General features: G+C 50.2%; 1 protein-coding gene across 5 annotated transcripts in view; it reads left to right on the plus strand.

Moving 5' to 3' along the window:
* The window catches only part of CCDC30 (coiled-coil domain containing 30), a 37,728-nt gene extending 17,318 nt beyond the window's left edge, over positions 1-20,410 (plus strand). Inside the window, exons 12-26 of one of the 5 annotated variants that reach the window (XM_074847914.1) lie at positions 4,150-4,248; positions 5,021-5,161; positions 6,996-7,133; positions 7,931-8,088; positions 9,136-9,382; positions 11,712-11,885; positions 12,215-12,424; positions 13,103-13,260; positions 13,971-14,118; positions 15,177-15,298; positions 16,385-16,526; positions 17,080-17,216; positions 18,086-18,200; positions 19,120-19,187; positions 19,864-20,410. In XM_074847914.1, coding sequence (XP_074704015.1) covers positions 4,150-4,248; positions 5,021-5,161; positions 6,996-7,133; positions 7,931-8,088; positions 9,136-9,382; positions 11,712-11,885; positions 12,215-12,424; positions 13,103-13,260; positions 13,971-14,118; positions 15,177-15,298; positions 16,385-16,526; positions 17,080-17,216; positions 18,086-18,200; positions 19,120-19,187; positions 19,864-20,077 — 2,271 coding nt within the window. In that variant the 3' untranslated portion in view covers positions 20,078-20,410. The remainder of the gene's footprint in view (positions 1-4,149; positions 4,249-5,020; positions 5,162-6,995; positions 7,134-7,930; positions 8,089-9,135; positions 9,383-11,711; positions 11,886-12,214; positions 12,425-13,102; positions 13,261-13,970; positions 14,119-15,176; positions 15,299-16,384; positions 16,527-17,079; positions 17,217-18,085; positions 18,201-19,119; positions 19,188-19,863) is intronic. The other 4 variants (XM_074847915.1, XM_074847916.1, XM_074847917.1 and 1 more) reach the window with 4 other exon arrangements.
* The last annotated feature ends 950 nt before the right edge of the window (positions 20,411-21,360 follow it).

Below are 21,360 nucleotides of genomic sequence, written 5' to 3' on the forward strand. Positions count from 1 at the left end.
AGCCCATGAGGCAAACACCTGGGTGTGTGGGGCCAGGATCTGGACTGCCGGGGGGACATCCCTGCTGAAAATAACAAATTGGAGGGGACAGTGAGTTTCTCTTGTCACCAGTTATTTCTTGCTGCAGCATCTGCTGTTGAATGGGGCAGGCGTGGCTGGACACGTTTTTTTTAAAGAGCTGCAATAAGCTAATTCATCTGGAGAAGCTCTGCTCAATCTTCATCAAGATGTGACCTTACCAGTTTCTTCCTAACTCATGTCCTGCTTGATTTTGGGCACCCTCAACCCAGGGCAATCTGGATCTTTTCCTGTTAAAGGACAAGACCACTCAGATCATCCTTTGACTTTAGGAGGTTGATGGAAAGTCTTTGTTGTTTCCACTCATTTGTGTGTGACAATCAGGGAACCTCTGGGAACTGACAGACACGAAGCATCATGTTGATTATCCAATTTACCAGAACCATGGCAATATTAGAGATCTCCTTGCGAGACCTTCAGAGCCATCTCCATCCACGTTTTAAGCAAGGATTAGGTTATTGCTGAGGCTTCTCAGCCTGATGCTGCCTTTGTCAGTGTGGTCTTTAGCCACGAATTACTGGACGGACTCTCGATCCCTCTGGAGGTCGCTCTGTGAGGAGCACCTGCACTTAGGGGACTGGTTTGTCACTGCTTGCCCCCAGGGAAAATACCGTTTGCAGTGTTTGTGCAGCATCACTACCAGGGCACGTGATCCCTTACAGACAGGGCAGCTGAAGAATTTGTAGCCAGAGAGAACAGAGGAAGCCAGGAGTTGGTCTTGCTATATGGGTGAGTGGGCTTCACCCCAAAAAGGCTGGCTGAGGAGGTCTTTCTTTTGGGTGGAGTCCTGCTGCCTGCCCCAAAGCTCTTCCTTCCCTGGGCTGAGTCACCCTCTCCCCTCTGTCTGTGGTTAGGAGATGCTCTCTGCAGTGGTCCTGGATTGCCGGGCAGCAGGACCAGTCTGTATCCCTTGAGGACCTTGGATTTCTGAGGTGAGGAGGAAGGGAGCACACAGGTTTTCAGTCAGGAGCGAGCGGTGCTTGCACACGTCCATATACTTGTTCCTTGGCTCAAGAGACTCATTGCCCCTCTCTGCACCCTCCTTTCAGGGAGTTGCAGAGGGCCATGAGGTCTCCCCTCAGCCTCCTCTTCTCCAGACTAAACCCCCCCAGTTCCCTCAACCGCTCCCCATCAGACCTGTGCTCCAGACCCTGCACCAGCTCCGTTGCCCTTCTCTGGACACGCTCGAGTCATTCAATGGCCTTTTTGGAGTGAGGGGCCCAAAACTGAACCCACTCATCGAGGGGCGGCCTCACCAGTGCCGAGCACAGGGGTAAGAGCCCTTCCCTGTCCCTGCTGGCCACGCTAGTGCTGATGCACCATGACTGTGCTTTTGTATAAATCAGGGTTTATTCAGCACAGATAAAATGTTTCCCACTTTCTCACTGAACTACAATAAATACAACCCTCTACAAATCAAACAAGATGTGTTTCCAGTTTGGAGAAATCCCTTCTTTGTTCAGTGTAGCGTTAAACAGATCCCTGGGATTGCTGCTTTGCGGGGTGCAGGGTGAACGCAGTGGGGAGCACCGAGTAGCCGAGGAGATGCAAGGCCTTGTGCCTGGCATGAGCTCGGCAGCCGCTGTAGCTGAAAAAGAGACAGAAAAGAGGCACGTGGGGCAGCGGGGGAGCGAGGGGCAGATTGCAGGATGGAAGAGGAGGTGGGTTAAACCTCAGCTAAGTCCGGCGCCTGCTCAGATGGAGGGCTGCAGAGCTGCACCCTTCATCTCCAAGGGGCTTTTGGGTGTGTTGGAGGTCCTGAGGGAAGGACTGCTCGCAGGCAGGTGTGCCTGAGCCTGGAGAAAGCAGCGCTGCTGGGTGTTTGCCAGGCTGCCCTATGTGAGAAGGACTTGGAAGTCTTTTCTGATTTGGCACACTTACAAAAATCTTGGCTGATTAGGCCACTGACTCGGAACGAGGACGCCAGGATACAATGTGAGTATTGTTCTGCTGTTGGCACAGGACTTCAATGCACAACTTCAATGCTTAAAAGTTAAAGTCTTGGAGGAAAAATAAGCAAAATGATGGAAATGTATAGCTGGGTATCCACTTCATAACCAAAAGTTGGCTGGGGGTGGGGAGGGGAGGTGTATTTTGCCTTTGAGATGCCTTCCAGAACTCCAAAGTCTTGTTGAACCCCAAACTATCATCTAGCCATGCAAGAGGAGGGGGTTTATTGCCCTCTAGCTCTTCTGTAAGAGGCCTGGGTGTTTCACCCCACTGATTTGCTTTCAACACCTAGGTTGGGTAGCATCATTTGTCTTAAAAACCAGTATCACATCTCTTGTTTGAGATCGTTCCCTGCTGGGAGCCTTAAGAGATGCACCTCGTGCCTGAAGCCTGTTGGTGAAAGCAAAATTTCTGAGCTTTGACATGCTGCTTTGTAACCACTTTAAATGGACTGGGATTGGCAGAGGCTGGGCGCTTTGGCTTCCCTTTGGAAATGAATGAAAAATGATCTGTGAATAAGTGCAAAGAAAGGAGGGTGAGAAAGGCATAAGGCATCTTATGTGCTTCACCACAGGCTCATCTGTATGAGTGGAGCGATGGATGTTGCACGTATGAGCACGGTGTATGCTGTGTGCAGAGGAAGCTGGACTTCATCTGCAACAGACTTTTATCTGCTTCCAGTGTCCCCGCTTGCTTTGTGGCCTTGTTCAGTGAAAGCTCAGCTCAGGCAGCTGGGGAGGCCAGCTTGCTGCTTTTAGAAATCAGAAAACCAGCACAAACTTTCTTCAGAGCATAAGGAGCTGAAAGGAAAGGCTGCTGAGCGCTGTGCTGGCAGGAGGCAGAGCAGAGAGGCTGTGAGTGCTGAGATCGGATTTAGCAAAAGGGTCTGCAAGAACCACAATGGGGAGGAGAAGCTGGATTGCTCCTGACCCCCTTAAGGCCTTTAAAACTGTTCCCACGAGATTGGTGTGGGCCGCACCTCGATGACTGGGATCAGTTTTGGGCCCCTCACTCCAAAAAGGCCATTGAATGACTCGAGCGTGTCCAGAGAAGGGCAACGGAGCTGGTGCAGGGTCTGGAGCACAGGTCTGATGGGGAGCGGCTGAGGGAACTGGGGGGGTTTAGTCTGGAGAAGAGGAGGCTGAGGGGAGACCTCATGGCCCTCTACAACTCCCTGAAAGGAGGGTGCAGAGAGGGGGGATGAGTCTCTTGAGCCAAGGAACCAGCGCCAGGACAAGAGGGAATGGCCTCAAGCTGCGCCAGGGCAGGGTCAGACTGGCTCTTAGGAAGGATTTCTTTGCAGAAGGGGTTGTTGGGCGTTGGAATGGGCTGCCCAGGGCAGGGGGGGAGTCCCCATCCCTGGAGGGGTTGAAGAGTCGGGTTGACCCAGCGCGGAGGGATCTGGTGGAGTTGGGAACGGTCAGGGTGAGGTTCATGGTTGGACTGGAGGAGCTTCAAGGGCTTTTCCAACCTTGATGATTCTGTGAGATCCCTCACAAGGGCAGATGCTTCGGGGGAAAATGGAAATGCAGAGTGAGCACTTGTCCAGACAAACTCTTGCCTGCTGGGAGAAGCACAGAGGTCAGTGTTTTGCTGGCACAAGTCAAGAGTCCTCAGAGCCTTGCAGGAGGGAGATAAAACCTTTGGGCAGTGGAGGGACCCAGGACAAGTCCTGGTTGACCGGGTCAAACGTCTACTTGGATGAGATGAGCTGTGGGGGAGCGGGCACTGCGACAGCATGGGACAGGAGGCTGGCCTGTTATATAAATCAGGGTCTCGTGGGGTCCTCCGTGTTGGGAGAGCAGCATGTAGAAGGCCCACAAGTTGGTGGAGGCCTTGAATTTTTACCATGTGTCTGGGTCATTTCTCCCCTTTTGTGGAGCAGGGTTCTTTCATTTTCTGACTTGCCCTTGGACGGCTTCTTCAGCCTTTGAAGCTGCAGGATGAAAGATGAGCTGGAGCTAGCCCACGCTGGTGACTGTCCACGTCCCCTCCTCCTTGCTTCCAGACATGGGGCTTATTCTTTAGTAGCAGCACAAGGAGCAATTTAGTAGTAGTTGTGCATTTAATACTAGTTGTGAGTACTGGTTTGGTTTTAACTTGTGGTTTGTCTATGTTAAGATCACAAGTTTAGAAACAGAGTTACTTGAAGTGCAGAAGAACAAAACTGAGATGAGTGGGGAAGAGCAGGCATCGTCTGGAGCACAAGAGATGCGAGAGGTAAGAGGTTTTCTTTGGGAAAGAGATAATTTTGTTTAGAAACATATTAAATGAGCATCTCCTCTGAATGCCTTTTGTCACCATCTTCTGAGAATTTGTAGCCCATCAGCTTGTGCAAGACAGATGGATGTCTTTGGTGGGAAGCAGCTGACATGCTGGTATGATCTCCATGATCTCCACTGGTCAGAGAGTGGAATAGGCTGCCCAGGGAGGGGGTGGAGCCCCCATTCCTGGGTGTGTTTAAGGGTCATTTGGATGAGCTGTTGGGGGATGTGGTGTAGGGGAGAACTTTGTAGAGTTGGGCTGAGGGTTGGACTCGATGATCCCGAGGGGCTTTTCCAACCTGAATGATTCTGAGATTCTGTGATAACTCATCTCTCTTATGAGATTGTCTTGCCTTCAGCACTGCAAGCTGAGGAGCTTGTTGACTCCCTGGTGAGGGTGAAGGGTTTACATGTGTAAAGGTGCTTGATTCTTGTTTAGGGCTTAGTGAAACCGAAGTAGGTGCATTTACAAGGCTGTTTGGGGCTGGCTTTGCAGTCGTTTTGTTACATGTGGGAGAGGGCCTTCCTAAGGTCCCAAGCATCTTGGGTCAGGTGGAGGCTCCAGGCCTTCAGAGATGTCCTGCCAGCCCTGGGTATAAGGTGCAGGAACCCTCTTGAGAACCATTTTTCCTATCCTTCTTTCTAGAAGACGCATTTTCTGCAGTGTGTTTCTCTTTTGCTAGAGTAAATGATGCTGTAGAAGTGACTCTTAATATTGCTTGTTCCAGATGTTGGAAAGCTGTCAGGAAACGATAGAGAAGTTGGGAAGTCATCTTGGAGAGCGGAGAGAATGGAGAAAGCAACTTGCATCTGAGCTTGAACTGTTACGAGAAGATCTGAAGGCTGAGAAGAAGGTATTGGGCAGCCAGGTACATAGAGCTCCTGCAGTGGGATTCCCTGCAGGAGACACTCGCCGTTGGATGACTCCATAAAACATCCCCAGTTGCTCCCCAAGTGCATGGCTTGACTTCTCTCGATGCATTTCTCTAGTCCAGCCTGTTTCAAAGCTTCTTTGGCAGATGTTTTTAAATCCATCTGCTTTAATGGAACTGTTTCTGACTGTAACTTATTCTCCCTTTCAGTGAATCTAACAACAAAACAGTAATTCCAACTTTGTAGCCAAAGCCCCCTTCTCTGGAGGGCAGAGTGGAAGTTTTCAGACTTAGGTATTTATTGCAGAGTTACTTGTGACCATGAGCCTTCGTCTCACCACGTCACGACATGGCAGGGTACTTGTAGATTTGAGCCAAGAGCTCCCTGCAGAGCAACAGCACGGTCACCCATTAGCAGTGATTGCTTTTCTGAGGTTGATCAACTGGCTAATTCTGAATCTGGTTAACGTGGGTCCTCTTTAACATCAGTAGTATTCTTTCTTAACCAGAATATGGCATGTGAAGAAGTCAGAACACGTATGAGTCAGAGAAGTCTACATGAGCAGCTTGCTGGGATCCCAGCGCTGCTTTTTGTTACGTGCCCCAAGGACCTCAGTCCGCTTTGGTTGAAGGAATTTAACTGCTGGATAGACTTCTGGGGGGTTTATCTCTCCTGGGAGAGTTGCTGGTGCTCTCATCTTCCAGTTGGGCCATAGAGGAGAGAGAGAATGTGACGCCAGCACAATTGCACAAGGAACAGGCGTAGGTAGGAGAGGGGCTGAAAATGGGGCTAAAAATGTAGGAGAGCTGCAGATGTGTGGCCTGGATCAGGCAGACAAGGGGGACCTGAGGGAGACTGGCAAAGGTGGGGGTTCCCTCTGTTACAAAACCCATTTTTTAGCACTCTGAGAGGCCTTAAACCAGCTGTGAGTCACATCATTTCCTTGAACATAAATAAAAACCAGTGAAAGTCCTGAACTGTTGGCACAACTGCACATACACAAGAGTCTGACTGGAGGAACAGTGGCATCTAGAGGACAGGACTTTTGTAGTGCTGTTAAGCAACAGCTTCACCTTGTAAAAGCTCGGGATGCAGACCAACCCTTGCTGAAGAGTGGTTTAGGAAGGGGCTAGGTCAGTCTGTGAATACGCACGTGAAAAGGAATTCTCTGATTTGAGGGGTGGTGGGGAAAACAGGAGGAGTCACTCTTTAATCTTTGTATCCCAATAGTTCAATCTACTCATAGTCCAGGGACCTTTTAATCAAAATCCTACTAAGTCCCTGTAAGCTTGGTTGCAATTCAGCCACCAGTTGCCTGGTGGTTTTGCCGAAGCAAAGGACTATTTTCCAACCAAAGAGATCACAAGATGAAATCCAGTGGCCTGTGTTAGACTAACAGTCTTTAAAATAGAGGACTTGGCATGTGTTTGGTGGGATTCCCAGCTTCACAGATGGGTTCATTCCCTTTCGATAGAGCAGCTGTATGGAGACAATTCGTTTACCAACGAAGTATTGGACGTTAGCTTGGTATGAAATCATTGAGTTCTCATGGGAGATACACACCTGGAGGTCAAGATTTGAGGTTGTTCAATGTTGTGTTTGTCAGGATGTCCAACACCTAGAACGGGCGAATAAATTGGATAGTATTTTTGGTTTTGTGAATTTTAATGGTGTGCTACGAACTGATGCTATGCAAAGAGCTCTTTGCATTTGTTGGGACCTCTCTTTTTGTTTTCAAGAGGTTTTTGGACATTTGAGAGGAGGAAGCTTTTTCTGAGCTTGTAGTTTGGAGTGTATTACATCCACTAACTCCTGTTGTTTCCTCACCAGGGGTTGCCTGACTCAAAATCAGAGCTTACAAGCCATTGTAATAACTTCCTGAGTCTCCAAAGAACATCAGCAAGCAGGGATGTAATTAATGTATCCCATGAGACACTACAAAAAGATAGTGCTTTGTTAGATACAAAGGTGAGGAATGTAAAGACACCATTGTTCTGGTGTCTGATGCAGACAGAAGCTGCTAGTGTGTGTTGCTCAAATTGATAAGTAAATTCATCTTGGTGTAGATAAGAAAACCTGGAATTGAAATATTAGTACTAGCATACAGTCAGGAAGAGCTATGGATTAAAAAGCTTTAGGAATCAAAGCAGTTGCTAGTGTTTAGTGGGCTGAGTAGTATTTTAATTTGAAGGATTTTGGTTCACCTCTGCTTAGCAGGAGATACTAGCCTAGGCAGATTCTGGTCCCGAGCCAGTCTGGGCGTTTCTGTGTCCTTATGCACTCCTTGTGCCTTCCTTTCTTGCCCCTTTTATTTTCTTGGTATCCTCTCTTCACATCTCAGGTTTTGGGTCTGCCATTGCTTGGTGTTAAGGGTTTAGGAGACGTTGAAAGCAGAGAGCAGCCATCTGCAGAAAGTTGTTTTGGGCTGACTTGGGTGGAGGATGCTCTCCATGTGCGACAGCTGAATACACACCTTGTACTCTTCCTGTTTTCCCAAGAGTTGTTAGTTTTGTAAAGAGATACAGCACATGATATAAAGTGCTGAGAACTGCAGATGGGCAACAGAAGAATGAAATCAAATAAAGAAATGTGATGTGATGATAGTTTAGACAAAGCTACGTCCCGTGCAGAAAAGAGGACTTCTTCATTTTAGCTGCAGAATCAGAAGCCATGTCTTGATGGAGTCCTCAGATTGCCTTATACTACTCAAAAGGTTTCCATGAAACCAAAGAAAATCAAAGTCGTGGTGTTTTCTGACCTTACAGGTCTCTGAACTCCTACGAGAAAAAGAACAGATTAACAAAGTCGAGCAGAAACATGAAGATCTATGTACAGATGAAAAGACATATGAAGAACAGATGGCTAAAGTAGTAATTTTGGAAGAACAGGTCAAAAACTTGAGGGATGAACAAGAACTGCTCTGGTAAACCTTAACACGGCCTGTGGTACTTTCTGCTCCTTATCTTTGCTGACTAATATTTTGTCTTTTACAAATCCCCGTAGTGCTGCTTCTGGCAAAAATGGGCACAGCAGCTTTGCATCTTCCTTACTGGGTAATCGTCCCTCTGCAGAGATTGTGGTGAATAAGCATTTCCCTTAGTGACACCATGATCAGTCAGGAGTAAACCTTCTTTTCTGCAGCTCTTCCAGATTCTGAATGGCATAAATGAGCGCTGTCCTTAGGAAGGAGGCTGCTTCTCTTGGGGTGAGGTAGTACTTGGACTAACGCCGTTGCAGAAAGCTCCCATCGTGGGCTTGGGCTCCCTGGGGCTAAGTGCTTCCAGCAGCTGCTCATACACATCCTGCTGTGGACTTCAGTTGTCCTTGGAGGGCAGGTGTCAGCAAGCATCAGGGTTGTAAATAAACCTCTTACAGGTCCCCTGACTCCCCTTTTTCAGCAGCTCAATACAAATTTGGAGTTGGAGCATCTACGCTCAGGCTCTCATTAGTAAGTAAAAGCTTGGGTTAGATCCAGTATACAGTCAGCTCAATTACCTGGATAACTAGGTACTCAGATAAGGTAAAACCAGGCTAAGACAGGTAGGTTAGCTTATAAGGCCATATAGTTTGGATTGAGATCAGTTGGACAGCCTGCCTGGGAGATCTGAGCCCGTACTTCCACACAGCGAGGCGTTGTGCGAGGGCTGCTGTGCTGCTTGCGAGCGCAGACCCGCTCACGTGGCCCCACACGAGTGTTTCCTTAGCTGGCAGTTAATAACCTACTCACGAAGGACTGAGAGCTCACCCTTCGGATGCTTTTTTTTTTTTTGTGGGTCAGTGTCCAGGGAAGACTGACCCTTGCCCAGGACTGCTAAACCCGGGATTAAATCCCCTTTGGAGCCTCCCGAGATGCTTGAGCGTTGCCTTGAGTGTTTCACTGGAATCTCATATCCCAAGTTTTTCCCCTTCCGAGGGTGGTTTCCCTTGGATGTGTATAGTTATCTCTCTCCTTTCCTATTTCTCCTTCAAGTTTTGAATTACTAGAAAGCAACAAGAAGAGGGAGGAGCTAGAAAAGCAGCTGAAAGAGAGCAATGAAGAAAAACGGTTGTTACTGGAAGAAATTGCCCAGCTAAAACAAGATATCCTGACTACCCGGGACCAGGGTGACAGCACGCTCAGAGAGACTTTGAGGATAAATCAAGGCATGGCACACAGAGACAACAGGTTTCTCGTGTCGCAGAGCTCTGCAGGCAGTTTAGATGGGAGTGTTAAACAGGTATGGGCAGCTTTGCCATCTGCACTGTACTTTTTTTCACTAATTTAGTGTCAAAACCTAATTAAAGTGGACTGGAAGCTGGTCCTGTAGGTGTTAGCACGCAGTGGGGAGATGAGGCTGACTGATTTCCTTGGAGAAAATGTTTGGAAAGTATGAATGTCATCGTCTCCTTCTGTTGTGTTTTTGGATGTAGCGGGAGTTTGGATACACTGAACGACCCCCTTAGTGCACACAAAAGAAAGAAGTTATACAGTCCTTCAGTGCTGTTTTAAACTTTTTTGGAGCTCTTTCTCAGCTCCTTGTTGAAGTGTGGGAAATAGAGCTGGCTGGGTATTCCCACAACAGCCTTGCTCTTGCTGTAGGCAGTTGTTCCTCCTCCCTGCTCCTCCTTGGGATTTTCTGCTCCTGCACTCCAGTGCTTGAACCCCTCGAAGCAGCTGGGTTCTGCTGCAGCCCCGTGCCCGTGTCTCAGTTGCTGCTCTCCGACTGCTCTGCTGGCAGGCAAGACCCCTCTGTGTCAGTACGTTTAGCTGCGTTTTAAATGCAATTTGTTCACCTTTCTTACCATGTGATCTAAAAAAGAAGGGGAGGAGCCCTGCCAAAAGGGGAAGAAATGATGAAGGGATCCAGGATGGGGAGTCTGTGAAGGAGCAAGGATTATATGCAAGAGTTTGGAAGAGAAGAGAGGACAGGGTGGCCTGTAGGCAGGAGAGGGAGTGGAAGGGGGAGGATCAGAGTTGTGTTGATACCAAGAAGCAGCAAACATGTACAGTTAGAGCAGACCAAGACCCAAGGTTTAGAGGGAATGCTGAAAAACCTCCTGGTAGAAGCAGGTGGGGAAAAAAACCCCACAAAACTGATCTTGAGGACAAATGACATTGCCAGGTCCTGCAGTGCTGGCTCAAGACTTCCCAGCTTGGGAATTTATCTGAGGATTTATCTGAGAAGGGAAGCTTGATCTTCAGAGGCTTTCATCTGGTCCCCAGAACAGAGGGTGAAGATGCAAAGCGGGAGTGCAGATCTACAGGTGGCTGAAAGCAATGCTGGGAAAAAAGGTTTTGATATGCCAAAGGTGGGAAGAGCTTTTAGACTGTGTACAAGGTACTTGCAAGAAGGTGGGTGAACCAAAGAGCTCAGTTACCTTCCGAAAGGTAGGGAGGCTCTGCAGAGGGATTTGGCCAGGCTGGAGCGATGGGCTGAGGCCAGCTGGGGGAGTTTCAATAAGGCCAAATGCCGGGTGCTGCCCTTGGGCCACAACAACCCCCAGCAGCGCTACAGGCTTGGGGAGGAGTGGCTGGAGAGCTGCCAGTCAGAGAGGGACCGGGGGGCGGGGGGGGGTGTGTGTGTGTGTGTGTGTGTGGTGTGTTGATTGACAGCCGGCTGAACAGGAGCCAGCAGTGTGCCCAGGTGGCCAAGAAGGCCAATGGCATCCTGGCTTGTATCAGCAATAGCGTGGCCAGCAGGGACAGGGAAGGGATCTCACCCCTGTGCTCGGCACTGGTGAGGCCGCCCCTCGATGAGTGGGTTCAGTTTTGGGCCCCTCACTCCAAAAAGGCCATTGAATGACTCGAGCGTGTCCAGAGAAGGGCAACGGAGCTGGTGCAGGGTCTGGAGCACAGGTCTGATGGGGAGCGGCTGAGGGAACTGGGGGGGTTTAGTCTGGAGAAGAGGAGGATGAGGGGAGACCTCCTGGCCCTCTGCAACTCCCTGAAAGGAGGGTGCAGAGAGGGGGGATGAGTCTCTTGAGCCAAGGAACCAGCGCCAGGCCAAGAGGGAATGGCCTCAAGCTGCGCCAGGGCAGGGTCAGACTGGCTCTTAGGAAGGATTTCTTTGCAGAAGGGGTTGTTGGGCGTTGGAATGGGCTGCCCAGGGCAGGGGGGGAGTCCCCATCCCTGGAGGGGTTGAAGAGTCGGGTTGAGCCAGCGCTGAGGGATCTGGTGGAGTTGGGAACTGTCAATGTTAGGTTAATGGTTGGACTGGAGGATCTTCAAGGTCTTTTCCAACCTAAACGATTCTGTGTGATTCAGTGAAAGCCATCGCAGACCGTCGGTGACCACCGTGACAGGTTAGTTTTAATAGGGATTTGTTCTCTTGTCCAGGTTATTGCATCGAGACCTCAAGAGTTGTATTGGCTTCTCTGAGGGGATGGACAGGGTAGGGAGCAGGATATAGTGTGGGGACAGAAAAAATGCTTGCCTGGCTCTACTCATCTCCGTACTTAAATACCCTTAAATCCTACTGGTATACTTCTACTTTTCTTAATTACCAGTCTTTATTTTTCCTTGAAATTAATTTCCGTGTAACCTTTGTTGTTTTGCTGTTTGCGCAGAGTCTGTCCAATGAGAGATTCCAGCAGCAGGAGGAAAAAATGCAGCAACTGCAACAGAACTTGCGTCGAGTTCAGAACTTGTGCAGCTCAGCCGAGAGGGAGCTGAGATACGAAAGGGAGAAGAACGTCGACTTACAAAAGCAAAATCTCTTGCTCCAACAGGAATGCACCAAGGTAGGAACCACAAGCAGGGAGAACTGCTTGGAAAGAGCATCACATAATTTTACAAGCTGTGGGAGGTCTGAGGTGCTGATTTCAACAGACTGGACCTCACTGACATTTGTACAGTATCTGGGCTCTCAAGCGTGCTCTGCCTCAGCTCCATGGAAATTGCACTGCCTCCAAATAAAACACCTTGTACTTGCTCCCTCTATTTCTCTTTTGTTCTTGTTCACTCTCTGGTAATCCCGTTGCCCCTTTCCTAATCAAGACGTTTTAGATTTTTTTTTTTTTTAGATGATACATGCTGAAGTGCAAACTTGATTTCTCCTTTTGAACCTCAGGTCAAAGCTGAGCTGAAGCAAACCCAGGCAAAACTCTCGGACACAACTGAAACATGCTCCTCTCTCTCAGCGCAGTGGGAAAAAAGCCAGCAGAAGGTCAAAGAACTTGAACAAGAGCTCCTGAAGTGCTCCCAGGCTGATAAATTGCAGAGCAGCCTGCAAGAGAAACTTGCACAGGAGAAATCCAAAGTATGTGAAGCACAAAAAAAGGTAACTCATCAGTGTGAGCTAAGTTAGCGGGAGGTGTGTTTTTACACCTTTTGCACAGTTTTGTGCAGCTGTAGTTCAGAAAAAACAAGCACTAGCAGCTCATGAACTGGTTCCTTGAAGACTATTTTGCTAGTCTGTTTTGAGATCACTTGGCTAAGTATTTTAGAAAAAATGTCTATTAGTGGAAGCATAATCAAGACAGTAGAAGCCAAATCTGATGGCTCAACTCCTGTCTCTAAAGCTCAGTATCTCTGAAAATACTGGTAGTAGGGCTGGCAGGTGCAGGGAGCCCCGATCACGTTCCTGCCAAGGAGATTTGCTGCTGTTTGCTATCTGATAAATGGGAGAAGTTTGTGTTTTCCGTGGTATTGATTCTGCTGTGTGGCTGCACTAATTGTTGGATTCAGTTTTGAAGTGTGCAGGATCAAATCAAGTGCAAAAGGGTTTGTTGTTAATTGATGATGTAGTGTCTGATCCAAAATCTGGTAGCCGTTGGAAAGGTTTTACTTTTAATGGACTTTGACACAAAGACACACAGAAGTACTTTTGAGTAGAAGCAAGCAAATCTTTCATTCCCGTGACCCAGATACTGAGGGATCAAAGGGATCTGAATCCCTTGGATTAAGATACTGGCCTATAAATTCAGAAAGTTTAATCTGTGTCCAATTTTAATCCAAGATTTCAAAACTCCAGCAAAAGCTAAAAGATTCACAACACCAGCTCCTGCTGGCAGAGGCCCATGTTTCAGACAAGAAACTCCTGGAGGAGGAATTAAAGGAGGCCCGAGAAAATGAAGCTCGTGTGCAGCAAGAACTTCATGAGGAGCTGATGAAAAGGTACCCAGGGCTGGGTAAGGCCTGTGCTGTGTGCGGAGGGTCCATGTGTGCCGGGAAATACTGCTGTGCCAGTCTGCAGCTCCCTGCCTGGCTCTAGGTGGCTTCAAGGAGTCGCTGCACCACTGGTTTTACCTCCTATCTCTCCTTTTGACCTGCTGGAGCTCCGCAGGGTCCCCTCTTTATGAGATTTAAAAGATTTTTGGAGGCTTCTGCTGCCTCGGAAAGTGCATGGCCCCTCCTGCTAGTCCAGTGATTTGTTTACCCTCTAGATTCCAGCAGGCCCCTTTCTTGTGCAGCTGGGATTGATGGTCCCAGAGACATCGTGCACCCTTTCCTGTGCCACTGGGACACGGGGACAACGAGGATGTAGTGATTTCTTTTCACAGAATGACAGAATCATTCAGGTTGGAAAAGCCCCTCGGGATCATCGAGTCCAACCCTCAGCCCGACTCTACAAAGTTCTCCCCTACACCACATCCCCCAACAGCTCATCCAAACGACCCTTAAACACACCCAGGGATGGGGACTCCACCCCCTCCCTGGGCAGCCTATTCCACTGTCTGAGAAAAGACAGTGGACACTCAATGTTGCCCGGGGCAAGCGCAGAGCAGCGTGATGTTTTTAGATCACAGCCAGCCTTGAAGTCACGGTGGCACGTCACGGGCTCGCCTCCATGTCAGTGTCTCACTGTCACACCATCTTGCTTTTAGGAAGCTCCTGGAGCAGCAGGTGGAGGAGCTGCAGCAGCAGCTCCGGCAGTCGCGGGAGACGGAGGCGTCGCTGGCCAAGATGCACATGGAGCTGCAGGCCAAGACTCTGCACGTCCTAGAAGATGAGAAGAAAACTGATTCAAGCGAGGTGAGCTGTGGCACGGGTGGGTCCTCATCACCCCGGGGGATGCTGTGCAGGTGGCTGACGCCAGAGCAGACCACTGAGCTGTAGGGGAGACGGGACCATCTGGGTGTGAAATCTGTATGCGGGAACTGCAGAAACAGGGTCAAATCCAGCCAGGTGCTGAGCCTTTGCAGATCCCACTGATTTGAACAGGAGCTGGAGGAATCACAGAATCATCAAGGTTGGAAAAAGACCTTGAAGCTCCTCCAATCCAACCATGAACCTCACCCTGACCATTCCCAACTCCACCAGATCCCTCAGCGCTGGGTCAACCCGACTCTTCAACCCCTCCAGGGATGGGGACTCCCCCCCTGCCCTGGGCAGCCCATTCCAACGCCCAACAACCCCTTCTGCAAAGAAATCCTTCCTAAGAGCCAGTCTGACCCTGCCCTGGCGCAGCTTGAGGCCATTCCCTCTTGTCCTGGCGCTGGGTCCTTGGCTCAAGAGACTCATCCCCCCTCTCTGCACCCTCCTTTCAGGGAGTTGCAGAGGGCCATGAGGTCTCCCCTCAGCCTCCTCTTCTCCAGACTAAACCCCCCCAGTTCCCTCAGCCGCTCCCCATCAGACCTGTGCTCCAGACCCTGCACCAGCTCCGTTGCCCTTCTCTGGACACGCTCGAGTCATTCAATGGCCTTTTTGGAGTGAGGGTTGGAAAAGCACCATCCCATCTCACATAGGTTTCCTGGGGATGCAGCTCCGAGGGCAGTGAAAGAGGACTTAAGGGAGAGGGGAAGAGGCTGTCCCCTTTTCCTGCAGAGCCTGGAGCTTTTTGCAGGAAAATTTTGGCAGAGTCCACTGCCTTGGAGGATGCATTATCGCCCTCTGCCCTGTTGAAGCCCAGAGCCCCACAAGCAGCACATGGTCCCCCCTCTTTAAGGGGAGGAGGCAGAATGGTGGATATTATCTCTACTGGGAACCACTGAGATTTATGAGAAGCTTTGGAGACCAGACTGAAATGAGGCAGAGGGACCCGTACAGCTGCAGACACACACACACACAAATAAAAACCAGATGTTTTCCAGCACCTCCAGTGTCAGAAGGAGTATCAGAAGCTTTCAGAGCAACTTTCACTGCTGAAGGAGGAAAACAAAGCCCTTTACGAGGAAGGAGTCCGTCTCCTGAACCAGAAAGATCTGTGTGTCAGGTAATGACTGAAGCAGCAGGGGATGATGTGTAGACACACAAAAACCCACCCAGGAATTGCCGTTTAAGTGCCTGACAGTGACACTGGATTTGACTGTTCCGTAGCCTTTCTGGCCTCTCCTGTTGAAGGCATTTAGCAGAGAGATCTGCCTTAACCTGACGCCCCGTGTGCGTTTACGTTCTGCATCGCCTGTCTGCTGCCGTGCTCTCCTTGGCAGCTGGAGGCAGTGTGGAAAACAAGCAGGTGCTTGGGGCGGGGGGGCTGCTGTTTAGGGTCTGGCATTGCCAGAGATGCTTCACGGAGCTGCTCGTTTCTCCCCAGAGCACTTTTGATCTAATTTGAAGCACAGTAGCCTTTTTGTCATGAGTTTTAAGCCAACATGGGCAAATATCCCTTATGTGGTAAAGATTTATCTTTTTTTTTTTTTGACATTGTTTTCCCTTCTGTCCAAACTGGATATAAATAAAGAAGAACACTGCCTAAATGGGACAAGTTTGAGGGGAAGAGCAACAACCACCAGTCTCAGTAGAGACAAATATTTAACCCCAGTGTTGCAGCTCTAAGAAGTGCCCACTGAAGTAGCTCTTTCTGCAGCCTCTTTGCCTGATCCTTGCTGTTTAGGATTCTTCTTTTTCAGCCTTTTTTTTCACCCCCCATACACAAGTACTTCCCCTTAACCATCCACATCCCCACCCAAATAAATAACTTACACTTTCACTGTTACTTCCAGTTTTGGTGAGTTTATAACCCTGTTTGGTATAAGGAGCTAAGAGGGACGAGCACAAGGATTTGTAAAGCTGGGAGTCAGTTTTGGGAATGCTTTGGGTCTTTTCCCTCAATCAGTTTCCATTTGGTTGACACTTAACAGTGTAACCTTTGCAACAAAAAAGCCCCCAAACTGATCAGTGAAAGACATAGTCTGGAAAGTCAGTGTTCTCACTCTGCCTTTAGCTGCGCAGCCAAAAGTTGCTGGGTCCCAGTTCAGGCTTTGAAGAGCCTGAATAAATACAGGACATCTCCTGCCTTGATCTTGACCCAGAACACAAAAGCATTTCGCAGCCTGATGTTTGTCTCCTGCCTCCTCAGGAAATATAACGAAATGCAGCTCCGCCACAAAGACAAGATCCGCAGAGCCAAGGAGACCTTCATCCACGAGGTGAAACAAAGGGACAGCAGAATTAAACAGCTTGAAAATGAGCTCAGCGAGTCAAAGCTCCAAGTGGAAAAGGTGAGAGAACACATCAAGGGCTTCTCCCCCGAGGGAGCAGGCTGCAGTGTGTCTTCCAAAAAGTGCTGTTTAGGAAAAAAGGAAATGAGGTTTAGGAACAGCTGGTTTGCAGGTAACGGGATTGTGCTGTTAAAGAACCAGTCAGAGCACAGAGGGCTCTGCCTGATGTGCTGCTCCTACTCCCTGCGCAGGACAGATGCTGCCCTGGGAAACAGCTGGCAGTGCCGAGGGGCTCCAGCCCATCCTTGTAGGAACAAAAAAAAAAAACACCAAAAGGAAATTCATGGCTCAAGTTTGCCCTCAGGGGAACCTGTGTCCTCAAATCCCATTCAGAAACTGCCTGAGCTCCATTGTCTTTTGCCTCAGAAATATTACTGCTGGGAAGTGACTCAAAAGCCTCTTTTAGGGGTATGTTACATCAAATAGCATTATCACTTCTAGGAGTGAACGTGCTCAGTGGTGACCCCTTTGGTAACGCGCTCTGAGGTTTACAGAGGACAGGGAAGAGCGAAGTGTAACGGCTGGTTGTTATTTCTTCTGCGACACTGCTCAGGGGAAGGTGCTGATTGCACAGATCACTGCTGAGAATGAGAAATTACTCCAGGAAAGAAGGCGGCTCCTCCAGAAGATAACTGACCAGGAGGAAACCCCTTGGAGCAACCGGGCTACGATTGCCACCCTGCAGAGCAGGTAGGCACTTAATGATGCCCATACAGAACCACAGAATCATTCAGGTTGGAAAAGCCCCTCGGGATCATCGAGTCCAACCCTCAGCCCGACTCTACAAAGTTCTCCCCTACACCACATCCCCCAACAGCTCATCCAAACGACCCTGAAACACACCCAGGGATGGGGACTCCACCCCCTCCCTGGGCAGCCCATTCCACTCTCTGACCACTCTCTGTGAAACATTTGTTCCTCATGTCCAGTCTGAACCTCCCCTGTTGCAGTTTAAAGCCGTTCCCTCTTGTTCTGTCACTAATCCCCTGGGAGAAGAGACCAGCACCAACCTCTCCACAACGTCCTTTCAGGGAGCTGTAGAGAGTGATGAGGTCTCCCCTCCCCTTCTCCTCCTCACACTGAACAGTCCCAGCTCCTTCAATCTCTCCTCACAGGATTTATTCTCCAGGCCCTTCCCCAGCCTCGTTGCCCTCCTCTGCCCTCGCTCCAGCACCTCGAGATCTCTCTCGTATTGAGGTGCCCAAAACTGGACACAACCCTCCAGGTGTGGCCTCACCAGTGCAGAGCACAGGGGGACTGTCACCTCCCTGCTTCTGCTGGTACCTCCGGGAGCCTGCCCCCTCCCAGTGCTTCTCCAGTTTTATGCCTGTTTCTCTTAAGAAATCCAGAGGAAAGCCTGAACTGTGCACCAGTCACTACTGCTGTGGCTTTTAATTGCTGCAGGATGTAATTAGCCCCTTTCCCCATCAAAGCTCTCGACATACAGCTGAAGGCTGTAGAGGCCAGAGGGTCTGCAGCTGAAAAGGAAAATGCTCCTTTGAGAACGTAGCGTGGCTGGAAGGAAAATAACTTGTGCTTTGTCTGTGTAACGTGCTCAGAGCGAAGATCGTGGGTGAGCAGAGCGTGCGGCTGCACGAGAGCAAACTCCAGCTCCCCGGCCACGTGCCCACCTCGCCGCGCACGCCGAGGAGCATCCACGCTCCCAGCACGGAGGTGAGGCTCTGAGAGGGCTCGGGCTCAGCAGACAGCTTGCAGGAGCTGATGTCTCCTGCGAGCGCGGGGTGGTGTTTGTAGCTGCAGCTGAGGGTGCCGGAGAAGAGCTGAATCGATCCTTGGGTTGGGATGGAAAGGGGCAGCAAACACCCCGAGTGCGACGGCTTTATGGGTGAGGAGGGACTCTGGGGAGCTGCAGCTCGGTGCCCTTGGCACACTGCTCCACCCCCGAGCTGCTGTCTGATGAGATCCTGTGACACAAGGACAGAAATTGCACTTTGGCTCTTTTGCAGATTTGAGAGGTGTTAAAAGACCTGAGTTTTAAGTTCGCTTTAAAATTAGGAGAAGTAACACAGAGCAGTGTGCTTGGGCAAGTTACTTCTGTCAGCCAAAAAAGGTCAGAGCAAGCTGACGGATAATGTCGACTAAATTGCACTGAATGGAGATCTGCCTTCCCCAAAACCTCGGGTTGGGATTGACCAAGTTGATGAAGAACTCTGGGGGAAGAAATGAAGGAAAATCCAGGAAAGTCCAAGATTGTGTTCCGACAGCTCCTCAAATCAAAGAGGTGGATTTGGAAGTTTGTTGGTACATTTTGAAATTTGGAGGGAACCCAGTTTGGTTGGAAATGAGCTCTTAAGGGTGAAAGCGCCGTTTGGGGCCTGGCAGAAAGAGCTGTTTGTGTGTTCCACTCTGTTTTATTTCTTTCTGTTTGTTTCACCTGGGCTAGTTCGGTGGGGTTTTTCAGTTTAAATTCAGACCCAAAGGACAAAGCTATGATTTAGAACCTCAGTGGGGCTGGAGTTCATGGGGAGAACTGTCAGTGGAGCCGGGGGAACTGTAAAGACCAAGACTGTACGTTGAAATTCGGGGTCTGACACGCACCTCCTCCTTTGAAAGTCTCTGTTCCTCCTTCCAGGGCTTGAAGAGCGTGAACTTCTCTGAACGCCAGCTCCAGAGTAAGGTGTTGCCATCTGCCCGTAGCAGGTACCGTGGGGCAAACGGAGGAGGCAGGGAATGCCTCTCTGCATGTGGTGAGGGAGAGGTTGAGCACTTTGGCTGCTCCCCCCTGTGCTTTCACCTCCAAGGGTCTTTCTTCTCTCTTTGTTTTGGTTTGGTTTTGGTCAAATTATAGGAAAATGGTATTAAAAAGACTCTGGAACTAGTGGGATGGAGAAGTAAACTCTTCAAAATATGTGGGGGAACGCTGTGGGTTTAGAAATCATCTTGGTGCCCAGTGGTTTTGGAGGAGTGTCTTTACACAGGAGGTGATGAGACTTCGAGGGCCAGTGCTGCCTGGCGCGGTGTGACCCACGTCGCAGGCTGTGCTCAGGAGGGAGCCTGAGCTGCTCCTCCGCTGGTGTAAGCCAGGAGCACCGTGATCTGTGCCAAAGGGGCGAGGGGAAGGCAGAGACACTCTGCGCCTCTGGTCTGTGCGCGTGGCAGGCTTGGTGACAGCCTTGGGGTGCTGTGGAGGGTGCTGGCCGGTCTGGGGGGTGCTGGGGTGGGTGAGGGCCATCAGCTCCTTGGCTGGTGGAAGCGTATTGGAGCCTTATCCCTGCGCTGCCTGCCAGGGATGCTGGGAGGGACGTTGGGGCCGTGCAGGTGGTGGAGGGTCAGGTAGAGTTTGCAGAATGACTTGAGAGAGGAAATTTGTTTTCAGCTTCCCATCACGAGAACCGCCAGACTCGCTCAGCCCCCCGAAGGCCGCGCAAGACACGAAGCCTGCAGGAGGAGCTGAAGGCCAAGACTCCTCCTCCTGCTTATCCCCCTCTCAACCTTCTGAGATCGGCTACTTAAATGTAGCTTCGCCTGGAGACACCACAGCCTCCCAGCTGCAGGAGGAGAGTCAGAGCATCAGCTCCGAGAACTTCTAAAGGGGAAGGGTGTTTGTAAAATGTTAGCTGGACTGCAGGGTTTTGGGCTTCTCTTGCTGGGGGATGACGAGGACTGCAGGGGAGAATTGCCACATTGACTGAGTTGGTAATTTCTGGTTCAGCTGTAGTATTCAACAGCTTTATTTTCAATGTACCCAACTGTAAATGTGTGTGTATGTGTGTGTGAGATCCCACACGGAGGCTGGAATTTGTAGATAAACTCAGGAAAATGGAAGAGGGGTGGGGTGAAGCGTATCTTCCCCTGAACCCTAATTCCTGGTCCAGTCCAAAACTACCAGTTTTGTAAATAAAACTCGGAGAAGTTCCCTTTCACCACGTGCCTGCTTTCCTCCATTCCCCTCGATCTGTGCTCAGAGGCCGGTCATTCCTCTTTTTGCACGCCCTTACCCCTGCATTTTGCTTTGTGCAAGCCTGGGGAGGGGAGCGCGGGGTGTCTGAGCACTGAGGGAGGGGATGAGAAGGTGTGGAGAAGGAGGATTGGGGGAGGGAAAGGAGGGGCTCTGAGAGCGAGGATGGTGGGCAGAGGGGCCAGGAGGCAGATGAAGGGAGATGGAGGGGACGAGGGAAATGGAATAGGAGCAGGAGAAGGGAGGGGAGCTGAGCATGCGGAGAAGGAGAGAGGGTGGGTCTTGAGTGCTCCCTGACAGTGCTGGAGGCTCTGTGAGGATGCTTGGGAGGGGGTGGAAGGAGTCAGCTCATGCGGAAAAGGGGTGTAGCAGGGATCTGTGCATGCAGAGAGGGAAGCAGAAAGGCTCAGAGTGTGAGCTGTGGGGAAGAGGAGGGGTCTGACCGCACGAGTGGGATTGGAAGGTCTGTGCCTACTCAGGAGGGCAGGGGATGAATCGGAATCGCAGTTTGCACGAGGGGGAACCAAGGAGATGGCAGTGCTCGGAAGGGGAGAGGTGCTCAGAAAAAATGCATTGGCCTGGAGGGCGTCTGAGCATGCCTGGTGGGGGCTGGAGGGGACCTGATCGGGCACAGAGGGCCACAGTGGGGATAAGAGCGGTCCCCAAGGGAAGAGAGCAGGTCTGCCCCGGGAGGGAACAGCGGATCTCTGAGGAGAGTGACGGGATCTGCGCACACGTAAGATGAGGTTTATTCAAAACCTACTTGGCTCCAACCACAATTACAACAAAATTTTTTTTCCAATCTGCCCTGCTCCTCTGCAGCTGTGCTGACGGCACAGTTAAAGATACTTGCTTGGAATTTGTCATCTTGTTCTCCACTCGGGCTCCTCTGTACAAAACCCATCTCAAAACAAT

Source organism: Strix aluco, chromosome 22 (genome assembly GCF_031877795.1).
Source record: "Strix aluco isolate bStrAlu1 chromosome 22, bStrAlu1.hap1, whole genome shotgun sequence".
In the NCBI taxonomy this organism is placed as follows: domain Eukaryota; kingdom Metazoa; phylum Chordata; class Aves; order Strigiformes; family Strigidae; genus Strix; species Strix aluco.